The 23,041-nt window shown below is 41.8% G+C and overlaps 1 protein-coding gene across 4 annotated transcripts in view; it reads left to right on the top strand.

Moving 5' to 3' along the window:
* Positions 1-23,041, top strand: part of LOC110521562 (FAS-associated factor 1) — an 88,712-nt gene that overhangs the window by 44,425 nt on the left and 21,246 nt on the right. For 2 of the 4 annotated variants that reach the window (XM_021599186.3, XM_090231560.1), the window contains 7 exons: positions 6,245-6,340; positions 6,474-6,600; positions 6,700-6,763; positions 6,880-6,961; positions 10,400-10,554; positions 16,819-16,955; positions 17,181-17,269. In XM_021599186.3, coding sequence (XP_021454861.3) covers positions 6,245-6,340; positions 6,474-6,600; positions 6,700-6,763; positions 6,880-6,961; positions 10,400-10,554; positions 16,819-16,955; positions 17,181-17,269 — 750 coding nt within the window. Of the gene's footprint in view, positions 1-6,244; positions 6,341-6,440; positions 6,601-6,699; positions 6,764-6,879; positions 6,962-10,399; positions 10,555-16,818; positions 16,956-17,180; positions 17,270-23,041 lie in introns of all 4 variants that reach the window. The other 2 variants (XM_021599185.3, XM_021599187.3) reach the window with 1 other exon arrangement.

Here is a 23,041-nt window from a genome sequence, read left to right as displayed (position 1 = left end):
AGCAAAGTTATAGTTAAGCATTGTGTACTTATTACTTATGTGTATAGACTGTTATTACTTTTCTATTTCTCTAATTACTTTTTTTCTGCATTGTTGGGAAAGGCCTCTAAGTAAGCATGTCACTGTTAGTGTACACTTGTTTACAAATCATGTGATTTTAATAAAATAAAATTGTACTTACCCTGGCACCTCCATTACCTTGTACCCCTGCACATCGACTCAGTACTGGTACTCCCTGTAAATAGCTTGTTATTCTTACTTGTTATTGTTATTAGTTATTTACTGTATATTTATTCCTCGTGTCACTGTTTGTATTAAAAAATATATATCATAATAATCTTTAACTCGTTATTGTTGGAAAAGGACCCGTAAGTAAGCGTTTCAGTGTAAGTCTACACCTGTAGTTTAGGAAGCATGTGACAGAACGTTTTATTTGATTATACAAGGATATTTAACCCGCTAAAGAATTAGTGTGGGTAGATTTTTGTTATATGAACAATGTAAGGTAATTATGCTAAGTTTTCTACCTAGGTGTTCCAGTGCTCTTTAGTTGTCTCAGCCTAGGCCTCTTCTGTAATGTACATTTAGCTTTTAATTAGTTGTGAAAGACGAACACTATCTGCCATGTCATTATGTGTGGGCCGTGGAACTCACAAGGCCACATAGGAAGGCCATGACTAGAAGATGAATGACTTCGGCTGCTTCTTCTACACGGCTTTTCTGCTTCTTCCCCTGGCCCTGTGCTGCACAGCAGGGAAATGGGTATGGACCACGGCAGGATATTGCTCATGATTTATTTGTCAAAGGAATACTGTGTTTCTGGTGTTTTTTGCTTAGCTGTTTAGCTAGTGGGAATTTGAAGTACAATGGTCAAGAGGGAACCTTATTTCTAGCGCCAGAAGTAATTAACAGTAAATTCTCAAATGACTGATGGCTCTCTCTGATATTTGGGCATGTTGTTTTTATAAGCCAGAAAAGCATGTGGTGACCGAGGACGAGTGGTTACGCTATTTTTCTGGCTGAATCACTTTAAAAGAGATGTGGAAATCTCCAGCAGTCACTCTGCTTTTGAAACTCAATTGCTGTTGCATGGAATTGGCTCCTGATTCAACAATTCCCAGCTGGTCTTTGTTGGCTATAGCACCTGACAATAGCAAAGATTTCCACCCCCTGCTGTTGACTGCCAGGGACTCTCCCTTTTATCTGTCAGTGTGTCAATCACAGCATTCTGTTTAAACCTCCAGTTAATGCCACGCGTTTCTCAAGCGGTGAACGAGTAGGTCAATACATTTTTACAGTATTAATGAACTACAGTCCATGAGTGATGACTTGGTTTGCTAATGTTGATTATGAACAGATTAAAACACAGTATTGCTGAGTAGCGATTGTTTGTGACAATGCTTTTATTCATGATCTTTGATATTGTCAGTGATGGTTTTTCGTTGTGGTCAGATTCAGATCGGCCTTACATGCGCTCACTTCTGTTTTAGACTGTCATACTTAAAAATGAAATAATGAAAGCCTTTTAACACATGCCGTATTGATTTATGGCTGTGATCATCCCTTTCTCGGAGGGCAGGTTAGTGAGCAACACTGAGGTAAAAAGATGGCTGCTAGTGTTGCACAGTATACTGAAACGTTTGTACCTTTTTGATACTTGAACACGAAAAACGATTCAGTATTCCAATTTGTTACTTTTGGTACTTCTGTCATGTGTGTCACGTCGTCTACTGATTTTGAGAGAGGATCAAGTCAATCAGCGCAGCCAAATTCCCCTTATTATAACGCACCGTGCCTGCTCCACTTACTGCTAGCTCTATCCTGTCCTGAGAAACCACTGCACTGGGAGTCGGCTGCATAGAAGTTAACACACTTAAATAATGCAACATGGCATGTAGAATTGTTTAAATTGTTAATTACTGTTCACAAAACAATGTCCGTTACCGTCTAGAAACTTTACAATCAGTGCCGTATTAAGAAATCATAGGCCCCGGGGATTTGTTTTCTTAATAGGTCTCATGCCCCCCTTTCTGGCACACCATCATTTTCTGTAAACAAATATGTGCACCAAGACGCATTTCGATGCGTGGTAAATTTACTGTTGAAGAAGAAGCCCCTTTATAATAAAGCCATCAACGTTTGCCATGTGTCGTAGGCTACAGTTGAGCGGAGGCGTTTTTACAATTTCCACACGTGAGGATTATTTTTTTTTGGCCTGGTACATAACATTAATTATTGTTTGTGATATGCAAACCAAAACACTAAATGTTGCTTATTGTCACCAAAAAAGTGATTTATTAATTTCCTCTCCCCGCCTCATCTCTGTCAAGATAATCTTTGCTCTAGCCTCGAACTGACTGTGTGTGAATGATGTCATAGGTCTTAGACTGCACACATTTTTATGAAGGGAGAGATGGCTTCTTCTATGCAAATGTTGTTGATCAATACAATAAAAAAAGTCCCAAATGTAGCCCAATGAAATCAGCCAAAACAAGCTCAATAACTCAATGCATGCACACACTCCTATTGAATATACATTCACCTATATTATTAGGCCTCTGCTACATCTTGATTTACCCAGTTTATCAGTAGAGATTTACCATTTAAATACATTATTACTGTTATGTTTTTAGATTAGCTAACTGTCAATTTACTGTATAATTGATTCATTAATAATGCATCTTGATGCAAAATCTTGATGATATTGAACTCAAGATCTGTCTGGATCAAGTGCCATTCTGTGACTTTGGCTAATATTATTTTTGTGGCCGTGGTATCATTTTGTTATCTCATATCGTGATACTAAACCTGGTTTAGGTATCGAAGTCAAAATTCTTAGATCGGGACAACACATGGGTACTGGGGTACCATCACTCTCCTTAGCCTCTACCCTATCCCTTGGTCTAGCCGTATAGACCGTCTTTAATGAGTCCCACCTCTGTGGTAGGTGACATTTACAGGGTCTATAGTTAGGTTGTCCATAAACCATGAATATATATTCCCCATAACAGGCTGGATAAACTTTGCTTTCTTCTAATCATATCAGAAAATCTAAATGATTTATCTGTGAATGCTGAACTTGGATCTATTTCTCCCTTGACTCCTCCTTTCAGTGGGGTCCGAATTTGACACCCTTGATAAGGATGACCAAAGAATTACTGTATATAATATAAGGTTGAATCATACTATACCGGCTCCGGCGCTTGTCCGATATGGCAGGGCTTGCAAATTATTAGACTACAAAGGGAAGCACAGCCGCGATCTGTCCAGTGAATCAAGCCTACCAGACAAGCTAAATTACTTCTATGTTCGCTTCAAGGTAAGCAACAGTGAAGCATGCATGAGATCACCAGCTGTTCCAGACGACTGTGTGATCACGCTCTCCGCAGCCGTTGTAAGACCTTTTAAACAGGTCAACATTTGCCAGTCCTCGGGGCCAGACGGATTACCAGGACGTGTACTCCGAGCATGCGCTGACCAACTGGCAGGTGTCGTCACTGACATTTTCAACCTCTCCCTGTCTGAGTCTGCAATGCCAACATGTTTCAAGCAGACCACCGTAGTCCCTGTGCACAAGAAAGCGAAGGTAACCTGCCTAAATAACTACCACGTAGCACTCAGGTTGGTAGTCATGAAGTGCTTTGAGGCTGGTCATGGCTCAAGACACCATTATCCCAGAAACCCTAGACCCACTCTAATTTGCATAGCGCCCCAACAGAGCCACAGATGACACAATCTATTTTGCACTCCACTCTGCCTTTTCCCACCTGGACAAAAGAAACACCTCCGTGAGAATACTATTCATTGACTTCAGTGCAGCGTTCAACACCATGGTGCCCGCAAAGCTTATCACTAAGCTAAGGACCCTGGGACTAAACACCTCCCTCTGCAGCTGGATCCTGGACTTCCTGATGGGCTGCCCCCAGGTGGTAAGGGTAGGTAACAAACACATCTGGTAGGCCTGATCATGACAATGATGTGAGAGCCGGTAGGGAGGAGGTCAGAGACCTGGCCTTGTGGTGCCTGGATTACGACCTCTCCCTAGATGATTGTGGACCACAGGAAAAATGGAGCACCGAGTACATCCCCATTCACATCGACGGAGCTGTCAAGCTTCAAGTTCCTTGGTGTCCACATCACCAACAAACTATCATGGTCCAACACACTAAAACAGTCGTGAAGAGGGCACTACAAAGCCCTTCAGGAGACTGAAAAGATTTTGCATGGGTCCTCAGATCCTCAAAAGGTTCTTCAGCTGCACCAGCGAGAGCATCCTGACTGGTTGCATCACTGCCTGGTATGGCAACTGCTTGGCCTCCAACTGCAAGGCACTACCAAGGGTTGTGCGTACGGCCCAGTACATCACTGCCATCCAGGACCTCTATACCAGGCAGTGTCCGAGGAAGGCCCTAACAATTGTCAAAGACTTCAGCCACCCTAGTCAGACTGTTCTCTCTGCTACCTCACTGCAAGTGGTACCGGAGCGCCAAGTCTAGATCCAAGAGGCTTCTACCCCCAAGCCATAAGATTCCTGAACAGCTAATCAAACGGTTACCCATACTATATGCATTGTCTCAGTATTTTTAAATTGTTTATTTTATACAGCCATTTTTGCTCCTCTTTATCAACGGTGTCAGTCATTTCGGACCCCACTGTATATTTATACTGAAATAAAATAAAGTATGTGGACACCCCTTAGTGGATTCTGCTATTTCAGCCACACCCGTTGCTGACAGGTGTATAAAATTGAGCGCACTGCCATGCAATCTCCATAGACAAACATTTGCAGTAAAATGGCCTTATTGAAGAGCTCAGTGACTTTAATCGTGGCACCGTTATAGGATGCCACCTTTCCAACAAGTCAGTTTGTAAAATCTCACTACCAAGTTCCAAACTGCCTCTGGAAGCAACATCAGTACAATAACTGTTCGTCAGGAGCTTCGGAAAATGGATTTGTATGGCCGAGCAGCCGCACACAAGATCACCATGTGCAGTGCCAAGCATTGGCTGGAGTGGTGTAAAGCTTGCCACCATTGGACTCTGGAGCAGTGGAAACGCGTTCTCTGGAGTGATGAATCACGCTTCACCATCTGGCATTCTAATGGATCAATCTGTGTTTGGCGGATGCCAGAAGAACGCTACCTGCCCGAATACATAGTACTAACTTTAAAGTTTGGCGGAGGAGGAATAATGGTCTGTGGCTGTTTTTTGTGGTTCAGGCTAGGCCCCTTATTTCCAGTGAAGGGAAATCTTAATGCTACAGCATACAATGACTTTCTACATGATTCTGGGTTCGACTCCGGGTATGGGAATGCCTTTTGGGGGCGGCAGGTAGCCTAGTGGTTAGAGCGTTGGGCCAGTAACCGAAAAGTTGCTGGATCGAACCCCGAGCTGACAAGGTAAAAAATCTGCCCTTTTTCCCCTGAACAAGGCAGTTAACCCACTGTTCTCCGGTAGGCCGTCATTGTAAATAAGAATTTGTTCTTAACTGACTTGCCTAGTTAAAGGTTTACATGGTTGACTGGCCTTCACAGAGCCCTGTCCTCAACCCCATCGAAAACCTTGTGGATTAATTGGAACGCCAACTGCAAGCCAGTCCTAATCGCCCAACATCAATATCCAACCTCACTAATGCGCTAGTGGCTGAATGTAAGCATGTCCCTACAGCAAAGTTCCAACATCTAGTGGAAAGCCTTAACAGATACCTGAAGGCTGTTATAGCAGGTCGTGATTTTGTAATGAGACGTTTGATGAGCAGGTGTCCACATACTTTTGGTCATGTATTGTATAAATGCAACATGCAACAATTTCAAAGATTTTACTTAATTTCTGTTCATATAAGGAAATCAGGCAAATTGTAACCTCAACTTGTGAAATCTGTGGCATTTTGTTACAGAATTGCACATTTTATAGGGCATTCTGTTGTCCCCAGCACAAGGTGCACCTGTGTAATGATCATGCTGTGTAGTGATCATCTTCTTTATGTCAGGTGGATGGATCATCTTGGCAAAGGAGAAATGTTCACTAACAGGGATGTAAACAAATGTGTGCGAAAAGTTTAAGAGAAAAGGTTTTTGTGTGCATGGAATATTTATGGTATTTTTTTTATTTTTTATGCTTTACATGTTGTGTTTTATTTTTGCTCAGTGTATTTTAAAGGTTAAAATTGGAATGAATAGATTAAGTTCATTCAGATTTTTTATTGTAAATATTTTTTACTGATCTCAGTGATTTCTATCCCCAGATGACACTAGCTGCCTCTGGAATCAGCTACCCCTGCCATCACCTCGGTGTGTGTCGAAGGTCCTCACCAGCCAACACCCGGGAGCCAACAGAAGAGGTAGAGCGAGAGAGACACACACACACACACACACACACACACACACACACACACACAGTTTATTTGGCCTTCTTTTACATTTTCTATTGTGTTTTGATAGGTCAACAATACTGAAGTGAATGTGTTTATACAGTGCGCAGATGTTCACATGGTAAGTGACAGCGAAGGGGATGACTTTGAGGATGCATCTGAATTTGGAGTGGACGAATCAGAGATGTTCGGAATGGGGACTTCTACAGGCAGTCGGAAAGCCCCCTTGAGTACGTACCTCACTGAGTGTGATGCTGCCACTCGATTCAAAAAGCTTGATTTATTGTTTATCGTTCTGTTATTAAGCTAATGCTTTTTACTCTCTGCAGTGCCAGAGAACACTGAAAATGAAGTTGATGCCTTAATGCACTTTACTGCTGAATTTACCACAAGGTAGGTTTTTAGTATTGTTTTATCGTTAGCATCAAAAGGGGTCAGTGCTTCTCAAAAGATGTGGAAGTTCATGCATTCTTGCTTATTGATCTATCTCCTTTTTGTGTTTGCTGCAGGTATGGAGAATGTCATCCAGTGTTCTTCATTGGGACTTTGGAGGCTGCATCTCAAGAGGCCTTCTATGGCAAAGCCAGAGATGTAAGTAACAATACAGGAGCCTGTCTCGGTAGTATGATTTACAGGTTTACAGGACATGATACTATACGACCGTTGTCAATGTTTATTTATTTTTTGAAATACTTGGATGGTTTTTGAAATAAAAAGTTGGAGTGTTTGTTCAAAAAGAGCCACCATTTGATTCCTCTCATAAAGCTCATAAAATTTGTTTCACGACAGCTGCCACTTTATTTTTAGCCCACAATTTTTCTTCATTTTTCTGCTTTGTCCTTTTAACGAGGGTTGTATCAACTGACAGCTTGTGTGGATTACTGTCTTATTAGAATGGGAGAACACAGCAAGATGTTTGGGGGGTTTTAGACCATGAGGCAGAGGCTTGGTTGGCGTCTTGCCTGTCTCCCAGCTGATATCCTCTTTGCTAAGCCAGTGCAATATGGCCCCCTCGCTGTGGATATCCTCTCTGTGGTCTAGCCGGAGACTGTACATTGTGTCAATGAAAATAAACCAATATGAAGGGACACATGCAGCTGACCCCCAGCTCTGCCTGTAGGCCTGGAGGAGATGAGACTGGAGAAACGCACACGCATTTGACTCCCAATGATGTGACCATTGGGTGTCAACTATACCTCCCCAACCACCACCACCGTCCTCTTGACAAAATTGGTCTAAATCGCTCCCTTCTTGTCATTGCAACTAGTTGTTCATTAAGTGGATATTGGAACGGTGCACATTTCAGGAGAAGGGGGGCCGTGGAGAGATTTTGCTCAGTCTCAAAGGCTGACGGGCTAATCACTAAGTAAAACACTACATTTGATGAAGTGTTTCTGGAGGGGGAGATGCGCCTCAATCCAGCCTTAATGAAAATGCTTTGGGCTGCTGAGCCCTCCAGGGGATCAGCAGTAAGGCTCTTCAGACAGGCCACCCATCACTGCCAAGGCTCTTCTTAAATCCCCTTAACGGTGTGGTTAATCGGAGTAACCCTGCTCTCACTCGCACAAAGACACGCATCAAAATTCATAGCAGTGCCGGGGTGAGGGTTTTATCACACTCAAGTATCCTCTTAAATCCCCCGTAATTTAGCAAAAGAGCAATGAGGGGGAAAGAGGAGAAATCGATACCAGGTAGGGAAATGGATAAACATATTTTCATTCATCCCTCCCTGCTCTGGTGAAAGTGATCATTTTTTAGTGGCTTTTAATATTTTCATTTGTTTCTACTAGAACAGTTCCAGTCAGGTGAACTGAAGCCCAGCTGAATATTTAGACTATTAGTTTCAACTGTGTAAAGACTATTATTTTAATGCAATTCTACAATTGAATGCTATTGCTTTGTATTCACTTCATTTTTGACCCTGTTATTGCGCCTAAAAAAAAAAAACATGAATTCAGAAGTGGTTAGACTAAATATAGCTATTAATACAAAATCATGTGTTTTCAATCGGTTCAATTATGTACCTACCATCTGTTAAAGCGTTGATCTGAATGTGTGTTTTCAGTCTGTGGGGTCAGGGGAGCAGTAATTTGAGGTCTTCATTTTGAAGTGTTTGCTTTTCTTGAGGCTGCTGTGGATGATCACTTTCACCCGTTTCCTCCACTCCCCAACACGGGATATAATTAAAAATGTCCTCCCACAACACAAGTACATAAACTGGCTGGCTGTCACAAATGAGATATGGTAGTGTGTTTATCAGGGGCCACAGTTATCAGGCAGGTGTATTTTTACCTTATCCTCTAATGACCCATACTACAGAAACTCATTTGTAAAACAAAACAAATGGGTGTTTTCTCACTGGTGTCATGTTGCATTCTCCTAACAATCCGTGTCTGTGTGACGTGGTTAAAGATGAGTTAGGTTCTACATTTTGTTCTCAGACTGGTCTTCATCTGCCAGTTGTCACTCTATTCAGCCCCCAGTGGAGCACCTGTGTGGGAGAATTCCTACTCATGTTGCAGATAATCATATGGTCCAGGCCGGACACAAAAAAGCAGCCGTATGTGAGCTGAGCCCATTCTGGTTGCCAGCTCCTGGCCAACGGCTACCTGGTTCACATGGCTCTTGTCTACACTAGAAGAGGAACAGACAAGAGTGAACACTGACAGGGTGCTGTGTGAAAATCACTACAGTCTGATTCACAGAACAGATCGGTTTTCTCAAGCTTCTTCACTCTCCTCCTCTTCCCCTTGTCTGTATGGTGAACAGGTGGGATGATTCACACTAGCAGCTTTTGGGTCACTTTCTAGCTCGGGTTGAACCTAGTAATTTAGTTTTACAGGCGATTTGTCCCTGCTTAGAAATGCACTACAAAAGATGAAACGTGAAAGAAGATGGGGAACAGTTAGAGAAGACCGTTTTAAGTAAAACAATGAACTTTGTGATTGGGTGTTATTAGAGAAGAGGGCTTGTCCCTTTTCTTTACAGAATGTATGTTTTTGAACCTACGGTTTGTGAAAATGTCCTCCGGAGACATAGCACTTTCTATAAGTTGCAGAGGGACGAGTGTGTGTGCATGTCCATGCGCCTACGTGCACGTATGTATAAGATAATGAGTGTGTGCGTGTCTCATTTCGTCTTTTGTGAGAAGAAAAAAAAAAACTCTCCTCAAGGCTCCATTTGCTTGTCTTCTCAGCATGAGTGTTTAATCTTTTCAGGGCGTTCAATTGGGCCACTGAATTAGCCCCAAGCTCCTTCCCGCTAGGAACCAGGGAGCTTATTCTAAACCTCTAATCGCTGAGCAAACACAGCAGTGCTCTCCCACTCCTTTTCTACACAGGCCACAATATAGCACAACTTTCTTTTTACTTTCCCTCACTTTTCTGCCTGTGTGGATTTTGCTTTTGGTATATAGAGCAGCTCCTGAGAAATGAGCTCCTTCGAGTGTTGTAAGGAACATAGGGGGTTAGAAAGAAATTTGAGTGAGTGTTCTGTAATTTAGAGGGCTTTATTTCCTACATCATCCAAGAGAACCTTTTGTTTGTGGCTGTGTTTGTTTTTTAATGAGTTGTCAGTGAGTCTTGAGAATCTGTGGCTCATATGGTGTCTATCCATGGATTTAGAGCATTGTCAATATTGTCCGCTCCTGCTGTTAACCTGAGAAGGCCAATGGCATTTGGTGTAAAATAAAGTGATTTTGTCTGTTTTTGTTTTCTCATTGGCCGCCTCAAAGGAAGTTTTATTTACTCCCTGTTCATTTGATTTTGTGTGTTTTGCGTTTGACTGGTTTGGCCTTGTCTGTGAAAGCAGTCTCTTTACTCGCGGTCTCCTGTCGAACGACGTGCGAAAGCTGTATAAAACCTCTCCCTTCAATGATAATATAACCAGACTCTGTGCAAGGACACTTGTCTCCCCTTTCCAGTGCTGTGTTGGGTGAAGCCCCTGTTTCAGGGTCTGGCTGGTCATTAACTCATTGGCTTCTAAATCCTCACACCTCTAATGAAATACCTCTGCTGTCCGTTTCCACAGAGAAAACTGCTGGCAATCTACCTCCACAACGACGAGAGTGTGCTCGGCAACGTCTTCTGCTCCCAGATGATGTGTGCAGACTCCATAGTGTCCTATCTGAGCCAGAACTTCATCACATGGGCCTGGGATGTCACTAAAGAAGCTAACAAAGCCAGGTATGTCTAAGTATATGCCCTCATCACATCTCAGGAATCCACTACTGTAGAACAGACTGAATATTAGAGAATCTGAGAAGTGGATAATATTCAGCCCCCAGTCGCCAACTCCGCACCACCTTCTCTTTAACTCAAGCCCCTCTTCATCGGGAAGGGGGATGTGTGCTAACAAAAGCACTTGTGTTTGCAGTATGAGGCCCCAATTGGGCAATCTTCACTAATCTGCCTCAATGGAGGGTCAGTTCGAAATGAAGCTCACATGAAGTCTGCGTTGCCTGGGAGACCATATCTATTTACCCAAGGCTGAGGGAGTTGTCTTATCAACGTGACAACAACTTTATCTCTCCTCCGTAACTTCACAACAGTTAGTTTCCGATTCACAGCAGATTCCAACTCCTTCTTTCCACCTAGGCTGTGGCTGTTCCAGTATGTGACTCCTTGTGCTTAGCATTACCCAACTACACTCAAGCCTTCCACTCTTGACCCCAAAGCCAGGCTGGCCTCTCCCTGGCCTTGCTCTCCTCCTCCCCTAGCCAAGGGGGAGAATGAGGTTGCGGCCCAGGTGTGATGTCTGCTGTGGGGAGGATGGAGGAGGAGAGAGGGCCCGGCCGGTAGCCAGATGGAGGTTTGATTGGGGCACAGCAGCAGCCTCTTGCTCCGCGGCAGGCCCTAGATTTTCCTTCCACTAAACTTCAGGGCTAAGCCCACCCCCTGGTAGGAGGCGTTTACGAAAAACCGGGGGTGAGGCTCAGACACTGACCTCACTCCTTTTTTATTTCCTTTAAGGATATTCCTTCCCTCTTTCTGTACCCTTTCTCCCTTTGCTTCTTGCTTTTTGCGCCCAGCTGAGCCTTTTTATTGCAGATTAAAGGCAAGCAACATCTGGAGCTGTTTTCCCCAAGTTCTCACGCACTCATCTCTGCACCAGTATGCCTGCACATTGTAAATATGGTATTAGATCTAACCCTGTATAATAGTGTCTCACTTCTCGTGTTCTTATTTTTATTTCTCGTATGTTTTTGTTCTGCCTAATGTTATATATTTTTTGTGCTACATTGATAATGATTATTGCTCTGTAAGCTCTGTTGGGTTTGGAGCTTGCAAGAAAGGCATTTCACTGTGACATTAACACTTGAAACTCTTAGGTTAATCCTGAGTCACTGATGATGGGCACGAGTCGCAGTGACTAACTATTAAGAAGGTATCCTAATTTCTAGGGCCTCATAGCGTAAAATGAGCCACTTAGGTTGCCTCTGTATTATCACAGTCCTCTTAGTTTAGTTATTAATTATTATGCATAAAGCCAGATCTGCTGAAAACATGCCAATTGTCACCCATGGGAAATGTCTTTGAAATACCACATGGACACTGAACCTCATACACAGCAAATATTGAACTTATTTATGAATAAATGTACTCTGAAACTACATCTTTCATTTTGTAATCTGTTTTGCTTTTGATTCTATGTTTTGACTGCCCACTTTCGTACCACATCTCGTCTATTTTAATGCATCATATGGTGCTGTACTGATCAATAATGGAATTGAACTCATTATTCAACACATTACCAGTGAAGGTTATCGTGCAGTCATCCGACTTTTTCATAAGCTCTGTGTAATCAAAACAAGAGAATATCCGGAGAAATACCATTTTCCATTCAACACGTCTGCACAGAAAGTGTCTGTTTTGTGTGAGTAGCGTCCGGTTCCTATTCCACGTGATTGACTAAAGCACACCTGGAGAGCTTGTTGGCTGCTCACTGGGGTGGGGTGGCAGCAGTCTCTCAAGATCTCACGCATGACTGATGTAAAGACGTGAACCTAACAGTCCAAGGAAACATGAACAATTTGTGCGGAGATAGTGAGCTGATTTAGAGCCTCTTTACACTACTTTGGCGACGCCACCTACACATAACAAAAATATAAACGCAGCATGTAAAAAGTTGGTCCCATGTTTCCTGAGCTGAAATAAAAGATCCTAGAAATGTTCCATACGCACAAAAATATTATTTCTCATTGTTGTGCACAAATCTGTTTACATCCCTGTTAGTGAGCATTTCTCATATGACAAGATAATCCATCGACCTGACAAGTGTGGCATATCAAGAAACTGATGAAACAGCATGGTCATTTCACACGTGCACCTTGTGCTGGTTACAATAAAAGGCCACTCTAAAATGTGCAGTTTTGTCACATAACACAATTTAATTTAATGTTACTTTCGCTACCATAAGCAACCGCCAACGTCCTTTTATAGAATTTGACCGTACGACCAACCGGCCTCACAACCGCAGACCATATGTAACCGTGCCAGCCCAGGACCTCCACTTCCAGCTTCTTCACCTGCGGGATCATCTTAGTCCAGCCACCTGGACAACTGATTCAACTGTGGGTTCGCACAGCCAAATAATTTCTGCACAAACTGTCAGAAACCATCTCAGGGAAGCTCATTTGCATGCTTGTCGTCCTCAGAGTCTTGACCTGACTGCATTTTGGTGTTGTAGCAGATTTCAGTGGGCAAATGTCCATCTTCAATGGCCACTGGTACGCTGGAGAAGTGTGCTCTTCACGGATGATTCCTGGTTAACTGTACCGGGCAGATGTATGGCGTCGTGCGGTTTGCTGATGTCAACGTTGTGAACAGAGTTAACCATGGTGGGTTATGGTATGGGCAGGCTGTAAGCTTCGGACAACGAACACAATTGCATTTTATTGATGGCAAAATTCCGTGAAGAGGTCCTGAGTCCCAGTGTTGCGGCATTCATGCACTGCCATCACCTTATGTTTCAGCAATGACCTGGGGAATAGTTACAGGGGAGAGGGGATGAATGAGCCAATTGTATGCTGGGTATGATTAGGTGGCCATCCCCACATACCTCTGAGTGGTACAAGGTAAAGGCACCACATGTCTCTGTAAGAATTACCTTAATACCAGAAGACAGCATTTTTATGAAAGGCTTTCAAAATATCCAGACATTTGTGAATTATTGCATTAATTAAGAAACTGTGCAACACTATTAGCAATATGGTTTGGATGAGAAGCTCCTGTATAGTTTGAATTGTTATCCTTATTTTGTTTGTCTATACATTATGACATTTATGGCATGCGAATAGCTGCACTCGCACTTGAAACAGTAATGTTGCTTTGGCCACAACACATCCAAGGTACTCTTGGGCGATCTATCGTTTAATAGGGTATACCAAGGTATGATTTTCAATACAAAAATCTGTTTTTATTTTGGGGTGCAACAGCCTTGGAGGGACTGTTGGTGTGTTAACCTATTTAAAGGTCTTACTCGCATTGGCTGCAGAGAGTGAGATCGCACAGTTGTTCGGAACAGCTGGTGCGCTCATGCATGCTTCAGTGTGGCCTGCCTAGAAACGAGCATAGAGGGCGTTTAGCTCGTCTGGTAGGCCCTCGTCACTGGGCAGCTCTCGGCTTGGTTTCACATTGTGATAGTTTGCAAGCCCTGCCACATCCGACGAGCGTTAGAGCTGGCATAGTAGGATTCGATCTTAGTCCTTTATTGATGCTATGCTTGTTTGATGGCTAGTCGAAGGTCGTGGTGGAATTTCTTATAAGCGTCCAGGTTTGTGTTCCGCTCCTTGAAAGTTTAAGCTCTTGCCTTCAGCTCAGTGCGTATGTTTTCTGTAATCCAGTGCTTCTGGTTGGGATATGTACGTACGGTCATTTTTGGGACGGTGTCATCAATTAACTTATTAATGAAGCCGGGGACTGTGGTCGTCAACTCAATGTTATCGGATGAATCCCGAAGCAGAATCCAGTCTGTGCTAGCGAAATAATCCTGTAGTGTAGCGTTCGCCTCATCGGACCACTTCCGTATTGAGTGTGTCACTGGTACTTCCTGTTTTGGTTTTTGCTTGTAAGCAGGAGTATAGATTTGTGATAAGATTTGCCAAATTGCAGGTAAGGGAGAGCCTTGTTTGGGGGTCTGTGTGTGGAGTAAAGGTGATTTAGTTTTGTCACCAAGATACACAGGTGACATGCTGGAAAAATCTGATGTTGAAGAGATGTCACTGGACATATTTTACTAATGTAAATCCACCCTTCAAACCTGTAACTCTACCAAACCACCCAAAAAATAAATTTCTTTAGGACCTTCGTAGGAGCGTAAATATCAGAACAGTTTCCCAAAACCATCGTTAGTGAAGTTTCCCTTGAAAACCCTTGTCATGTATTCACTGCCTCAGACCACTCATAGAACAGCGAAGTGCATTTTTGGGTGGGTGCCTTTTTTGTCCTTCCGCGTCACTTTATACACCGAAGATCATGATGTTCATCTGTCTTTCTGTGACCACTGATGACTTCAGAACTAATGTGACTACAAATACAAAGTTGCCATTTTCTTTTGCTTCAAATAAAAACTGAGATGACTGCATAAATAGCCTATATAAATAAGTAATATTAAAATGTCATGTTAATTCAGTTGAGTTCTATTTTGCTAATTTTAGGCTACTGTTGGTAATTTTATCTTCAATATATTTCATGTGTAACAAGGTGCGCAATGATGTACCAAATCTGGATTAGCATTAGAATAAACCACCTCAATATTTGAGACATCTCTAGGAGCTGATCTGTAGTCAATATTGTGGAATAAATCTAATTTTAAGGTAAAATTTGAATGGAGAAAGCTGATACGAGAGCAGCGCTGCATTTGATTTAAATCCTATCAGTACTGACACAAGCCTCAATGACACACTTAGCTAACGTTCTGTCAACATGCGTTTCCCAAAACACCATGCCATCTTCAGCCGTTGTAGGAAAGATGCATCGTTAAAACACTCCTAATCCTTACTTCCTAGCCTGAGACACAATTTTCATCCTTTATATGTGATGCTGTGTCAGTACTTGTTATTGTGCACCATATGTAGAAACATTTTCTTCACTTTTGGTTTACAAACTCAGGAGTAAAAAAAATCAAGCATTAGCCTTGTATGGTAGGTGTAAAAAAAAGAAAAAGGCTGTATTGTGTCCGATTACATAGTTGGTTCCTTGAAACAGGTTTTTAATGTTTTGGTTTGACTCCTGGGGTGTTTGATTGATTGGAACAAAAGGAGGTTGTTGTTTAAGGGAATTAAGATTGGGTTTCTCTGAAGGCCCTGATGATTGTTCCCAAGTCCTTGGTGACAGGTTAGAATTACCCCTTTCCATTCTTTTGGCCTGGCCATGGTTAGGCCTTTTCAGGGCCCTCTAGAGCAGGGACAAGGGCAGGGCATGGACATCATCTTAACTTCACTGTGTCAGGGGGAGAACCCCTCGCCTTAACCACAGTAGAATGGACAAAAGACAAGTCAGCCGCATCGTCAGAACTCATGAGCAACTACATGAGCTAGTTGGTGTTGACTTAGGGTTTGAGTAATGTTGGGGTTAAGGATTGTGGTTGAAATGACCTTGTTTCTCCTGGAATGCTGATGGAGATTGGTGTTCATGCTTCCCATGGTTAAGCATTGAGCCACCGTTGTTCCATTGCACAGTTTGAAAAGTAATGCAACTAGCTCTCTCAACTTTGAATTCATGATTAATAAGTAGCAGCCACGCCCAGACCACTCACTCCATCCCTCTCCTCTCTGACCTCGTCCTCCACCCATTCCATTACTCCTCTATTTTACCAGCCAGTTATTAAAGTGGATCTTATTAAAAGGCGAGCGAAAAAGCAAATCTATATTTGCATTCAGTCTATAGCGATTCATTAATATTATGACATTTACAGTGAGCTCCGAGGGCCTGCCTGCTACCCTTTTCATTCTAGTGAAATGTTAATTTAAAGTTCTGTCTTTGTAATGGAATAAGAAATCCTCTCTGCCCTATCAATTCATCACCGTTGGTGGGGAATACTAATTTGTCTGCCTGGCTTATTTAGACAGGGACCTCTCCTGGAAGATAAGGTTTTAAAGTCCTTAATGGAAACCTCCACCCAAAAACTATCTTTTTGGTATTTGTTTCATTAGTCCATTGTTGACATAGTCAACCCTGTATAGGGATGATTTCATATCTTGAAAACTTGAGTGCTGATAAGCAAAACATTTGATGCAAAATGCATCGTACATGGATGATTTCATAACTTAACTTGAGTGCTGACAAGCAAGACGTTTTGTGACTACGTCAACAATGGACTAATGAAACGAATACCAAAATAGTTTTTGGGTGGAGGTTTCCTTTACTGCTGTGAGCGGTGTACCAAGTGCTGTTCATTCAAGTGCTGTTCATGTGAAAAAATGTCTGTCCCGTCTTTTCCTTTCCCAGACTACTCACTATGTGCACGAGGCACTTTGGCAGTGTGGTGGCACAGACGATTCGGACATACAAGACAGATCAGTTCCCCCTCCTCCTTATTGTCATGGGAAAGAGGACATCAAATGAAGTTTTAAATGTTATTCAAGGTAATGACTGCATAAATCTCAACAATATCAATGGGTTGAACAATCACATTCTGGTTGAAAATACGTCTTGGAGAGCTCTAATATATGTTCAACCAAATTACTTTGACCCTCTGACAATGCTGAAATAGTCATGTATTTGTGATTTAAAAAAAATAATAATAATTATCCCAAAAGGCATTTTAAAATTGTATTTCTTAAATGTCTTTTTTTTACTATTCTTTCAAGGCAACACGACAGTGGATGAGTTGATGATGAGGCTAATGGGTGCAATGGAAATCTTCACAGCTCAGCAGCAAGAGGACATCAAGGATGAAGTATGTATGAGAGGAACTCTGAAAGCACACAGAGGAACAGAGTTAAGTGGGAGTAGATGTTTGAAATGTAAGCCATTATTAGGCCATGGCCACTGAAATATACCATGATTTGTTTCATCACAGGAGGCCAAGAGGGAGCCAATTATTGTGCCATTTGAGCCGATCTCTTATAATTATGCCATAGTTTGTCCGGGAGCTAAATGGGGACATGCTGAGACAAATCGGAATGCATTGTGACTGCCACCAGCTCCACTTAAGGCCAAGGCAAAGAATACATACTCTGTGAGGCCCTTTATCTGGGTCAGGGGAGTGAAAGCACAATTCATTTCCCTCCCATTTTGTTTTAGTTTACTGTGCCTAAGATCGTCACAATGGGAGCAGGATACAAACTCTTCTCTCTTTCACCCTTCTCTGTCTATTGCTGCTTTAATCCAATAGAAACTTGACAAACAAACTTCACTCTGAGAAGAAAGCAATGAAACAGAGGCGGTATTCTTTCATGTGAGGACAGGAATGTGGAGACAGTATGGCGGGGGTCCCTCTGTGTCAAAGACATTCACCTGACCTCATGAACGCTCTCTTTTCTGTGTCACAATGAATGGATTTATTTAACCATTCTCTCACTTTAGCAGATATTTACTCAACATCCAATAACCAAAGAAATGCATTCTTTAGGTAGTCCTCCTAAGCTGACTACACTAGACCATGCTTTCTCAGGCATATAGTTTGTGTTGTTAGTGATTACAAATGACTCCATACCCTGTTTCTTTGTACTGTATAAACCTCTCATTAATCAGCAGTCTGGACGAGATGACGTGTCATCAAGCTCAATCCAATGTGCTCAATACTTGGCGTAAACTTGTCACTGCGAGATGTCTTTGAATAACAGTACACATTCTCTCTCCGCTGACTTGTTTTTAGACCTTTCACTCTTGTTGATGGGATATAGATTTAGAGAATGAAATGGTCACAAGGTGGTTTCTGTTTCTGAGATGAAAGGCATCTGAAGCAGTGTAGTATAGTAGATTAAAACCGGAGATTGTCTCATGTTCTTCAGCAGAACTAGGCCTGGCTGGCTGGCTGGCTGGTTGACTGTCTTTCTCATTCCTCGACTCTGTCACATCATATGATGAGTTAGACTCCCACGGTGTTGTAACAATACTAGTTTAGTGACCTTTCAGTGGTTGATTTAGTTTTGTTACAGCATCTCAGTCACGGGAATCATCATTAGTGTTTTGCACACAGCCAGGGGGTAACTGTACGTGAGCCGATGAGTGTTGACACTTCTGTCTGTAACTGTGATTCCCATTAGGTTCTCATTGGATGCCTACCCTTTCAGAAAAATCCTTAAGACCAATAAGAAACAAGTGGTATGTACGCTATGTGCACATGTCACCAAGCTGTATGTCCTGTGTGACCAGACTGGATGCTACAGTAATATGCTTCATTCAGAGATGTATGAATAATTGACTAACAGGTTTTCATGGGGAGAAGCTCAGTTGAATGCCTTGCTATTGTCTTCGTAGATGCAAAGCAAATATGACAGCTTTTGCTGTGAACAGAAAATCTGTTATTAAATTAGCATACCATACAATTTGATTCTTAAATGATCAAAATGGCCTTTATGGGTCAGTCTTTTGATTCAACATTCCTCTTCTTGAATAGCTTTTCAATTTGGCATATTTAGAATGTTTCTGTTCATTATAAGAAGAGTAAGTCATTTTCTGTCAGAACTGACAAGCCATCTGTCTCCATAACAGTCACTGGTTGTGATAATTACACATGCCTGTCGGGCTTGAGGGAAATGTGAAGTGATAATGTCACAAATCAGGAGAACAAATTATCATGAGTGGGTAATGTACGATAGTGATTAATAACCTTAGGAATCTGCAACCACATCCTGTAAATTCCAGACCCTGTCTCTGCTGTGAGGTGAACTTGTCACTCCTAGTGCTCATCTGTTTCTCAAACATTAGAAAGTGCAATGACTTGCTAAATCACTTGACTACATGTACAATCTCATTGCTAAATATTTAACTATTTTGACACATTCGTAGGCTCAGTGTGCCTATATTAGTCAAATGCATTAGTACAGTATGTCACCATTTGGACCACATTGACGAGCGTTAAGGAGATTTTCTCGAGATATTCTAGAGCGGTATCGATTGTCAAGAGACATTATTGTAATGTAAAAAAAAAAGTCATTTCAAATGCTACCTCCGGAGGTCGCTCACGGCACTCGCCCGAGTGTTGCCCCCCTCCACGCAGGGCAGTGTAAACACAATTCTCTTTCAGCCCAACGCTCCTTCATTGTAAATCGTAATAGAGCAATGTTTTTGAAACTGATGAAATGTATAGGCATTTTCCTTATATTAGACACTTGTTTTGTTTTTTGAAATTGCAGTAAAAGACGGTTAATCTGAAATTGACTCTAGCTTTCAGGGAATTTCAGAACACGTCATTTATTTCAATGCAAAAGTGAGCAGGAACACAAGCATCAACTCCATAGTGAATTAACAACTTTTTCAGTTGCAAGTAGCTTTTTTTCATGTAATTATTTGCATGATATTGATTAAATTAAGCTAGGTTTGTTCCACTGGATGACGAAAAGCAATCTAGCAATTGTATCATTGGCTGACATTCACATTCAACTAACTAGCTAGCTAACATAGCCATTGTCTTACATCAGAGAGAGCGTTGATTCTGCCTACACGGTGGAGGGACAAGCGTCGGGGTGTGACGCCATCTGACGTGAGACAATGTAACTTAGCTTGCAAGTTATCTATGTGAGGATAATGCAGACATTTTGTTTAGTTTGCTATCTAGCTCTGTATAATATGAATGACTCTGTATGATAACATCACAGAACAATGAGCCAGATATTTCACAGGATGTATAAGTGTGAAGCATCCGGTTGGCGTTTCCACTCACTACCAAATATGGTGATTGAGAGGAAGCCCAGTGGCGCCAGTGGGAGAAGATGGAGCGAGATGGATTTTGGTCGACATTATGCAAATGTTCTCATCGATGAAACATTTTATCTCAATAGTTTTCTGTTCCCAAAACTATAATATGTTAGAGTGAACTACTTTTTGTGTTGTTTAGAAGGGCAAGGGCAAATGGAGTTATTGCACACGTGCACTTCAGAGTAGGTGTTCCCTAATGGAAATGTGCAAATCCTAGAACGCGCCAATAGGATCTCACCAGCTCAGGCTTGGCTCTGCCCCCCTCCTTGCTTCTATTGCTCACTTTGACTCATTTGTTCCCACTGGAAACAGCCTGTGCTCTATCCTGGGTTAGTTATAAAAATCTTTGATGACCGTTCTTGAACTTTAATTTTTTGCTATTTGAGAAAATTATTTTAGCTAACGTAAGCTAGCTAGCAGCTATGCCCCTTTGGCTGTTTGTCTTACAGCTAAACATATGAGTGTATGGACAAGGAAATAACCATTGAAATGCCCGCACATGCGTGTGTATTATTGCGTTATTCAGTGTGTGATATGGTAGATGCTAGGGTTGGGTGGAATGCATATTTCCATATCGTCATACTGTCCTTCTCTCATCCCGGGATTTACGGTGTTACCGGTTTAGTACACAAGGGGGCACAAAAACACCATTGTGCAAAATTATCACAAGTAATAGCACATTTCCATGGAGGCTGCTAGCTAAATATGCTAACGAGTGCAAACGCAAATAAACTAATTGCAAAGTCAGGCAATCCAGCTCATAAAGTTATACATATGGAGGTAGGAGTTACCGAATGTCATTTTTGGTCAGTTTGGATATTTACAAATGAATGTGAACGAAAGACATTATGCAAATGTACAAAGTTTTGACTTATGCTTGTCTGAAGGAAGAACACTACTGTGTACATGCTGTGTCTGTCTGGAGTTGCTAAGGCAACGGGCCTGCATGCTCTGCTCATAGAAGATGGGGAGGAGCAGACAGGCCCAGAACAGAGAGGAGAAAAAGCTAAAGGAAATCAAGCTGCAGTGGCATTTGTACAGAACTCATCCAAAGGGTTTTGACTACTCAAATACTAACACCATATGATGCCGCGTCACCTTATTAATTCAGCCACTTACTTAGGTAACTACCAAGTTAAACTTAAGGGCCGTGTTAATGCAGAATTCTTCATTTTTTTCACACAGGGAAAAAAAGATAAACAAGAAATATCTTGATGCGTTTTGTAAGCGCAAATCTAAAATGCTTCTTATTGTAATTTCTGCTCGTTATCAAACGTATTTTGTGCTTCAATTGCACTTTTCCACTCAGAATGCCCTTTCTTGAATTCTCTTCTATCAGCAGACAGCGCTCTGCTCATTGATGTCGCTACTTTCTCATTTTCGCCAGCCTACATTCTACGGTAAAATGCTAGATTCATTTTAAGAAAAACATTAGGAAAAGCATTACACTTCTAATGACAATATAGCTATTTTCTGCAAAAATGTGTTGCGCTAATGTATTTTATGTGAAGGAAAACTATAGTTTCACATCCCTGATCACACTAATTAAGCAAAAACAACACGACTTTCAATGTTAACCTCTAGTGACACCCCATCCCGTGAACGGGACCGTTGTCATCATCTGACACTAATTAGCATAACACAACGGACATAAATATTCCTAAAAAATATTCCTATTCATGAAAATCACAAGTGATATATATTGAGACACAGCTTAGCCTTTTGTTAATCACCCTGTCATCTCAGATTTTCAAAATATGCTTACAGCCAAAGCTAGACAAGCATTTGTGTAAGTTTATCCATAGCCTAGCATAGCATTTTGTCCAGCTAGCAGCAGGTAACTTGGTCACGGAAATCAGAAAAGCAATCAAATTAAATATTTTACCTTTGATGAGCTTCGGATGTTTTCACTTACGAGACTCCCAGTTCGATAGCAAATGTTCCTTTTTTCCCAAAATATTATTTTTTGTAGGCGAAATAGCTCCGTTTGTTCTTCACGTTTGGCTGAGAAATCGCCCGGAAATTGCAGTCACGAAAACGGCGAAAAATATTCCAAATTAGCTCCATAATATCGACAGAAACATGGCAAACATTGTTTATAATCAATCCTCAAGGTGTTTTTCAAATATCTATTCAAAAATATATCCATCGGGACAATTCGTTTTTCAGTAGGACCGATTGGAGTAATGGCTACCTCTGTATTTTACACGAGAATCTCTCTGGGAGCATCAGGTGACTACTTGCGCAATGTAGCCGCCTACGGGTATTCTTCAACATAAATGCGTAAAACTACGTCACAATGCTGTAAACACCTTCGGGAATACGGAGAAAGAGTAATCTGGTTGATAGCCCATTCACTGCTCAATAGGGACGCATTGGAACGCAGCGCTTTCAAAACATGAGGCACTTCCGGATTGGATTTTTTTCAGGCTTTCGCCTGCAACATCAGTTCTGTTATACTCACAGACAATATTTTTACAGTTTTGGAAACTTTAGAGTGTTTTCTATCCTAAGCTGTCAATTATATGCATATTCTAGCATCTTGTCCTGACAAAATATCCCGTTTACTACGGGAACATTTTTTTTTTTTCAAAAATGAAAATACTGCCCCCTAGTCACAAAAGGGTAAACGCGACCCCTGTAAAAACACAGCTGTACTCCCATGTGCCCGCTTTCTCCCGTTCTGCTATTTACAAACAAACACGTGACTTGTCCAACTGTTCTGGGGAACTACTGTAAGCTTCATAATGTCAAATAATGTGACCGGTGAAATTGAGAAAGAGATCTCCTTTATCTCTTAAAGTAT

The sequence above is a fragment of the Oncorhynchus mykiss genome, chromosome 4, assembly GCF_057628025.1.
Source record: "Oncorhynchus mykiss isolate SJ-2025 chromosome 4, ASM5762802v1, whole genome shotgun sequence".
Lineage (NCBI taxonomy): Eukaryota > Metazoa > Chordata > Actinopteri > Salmoniformes > Salmonidae > Oncorhynchus > Oncorhynchus mykiss.
Note: the sequence above shows the minus strand (reverse complement) of the source record. Positions and strands in the feature narration are given on the sequence as shown.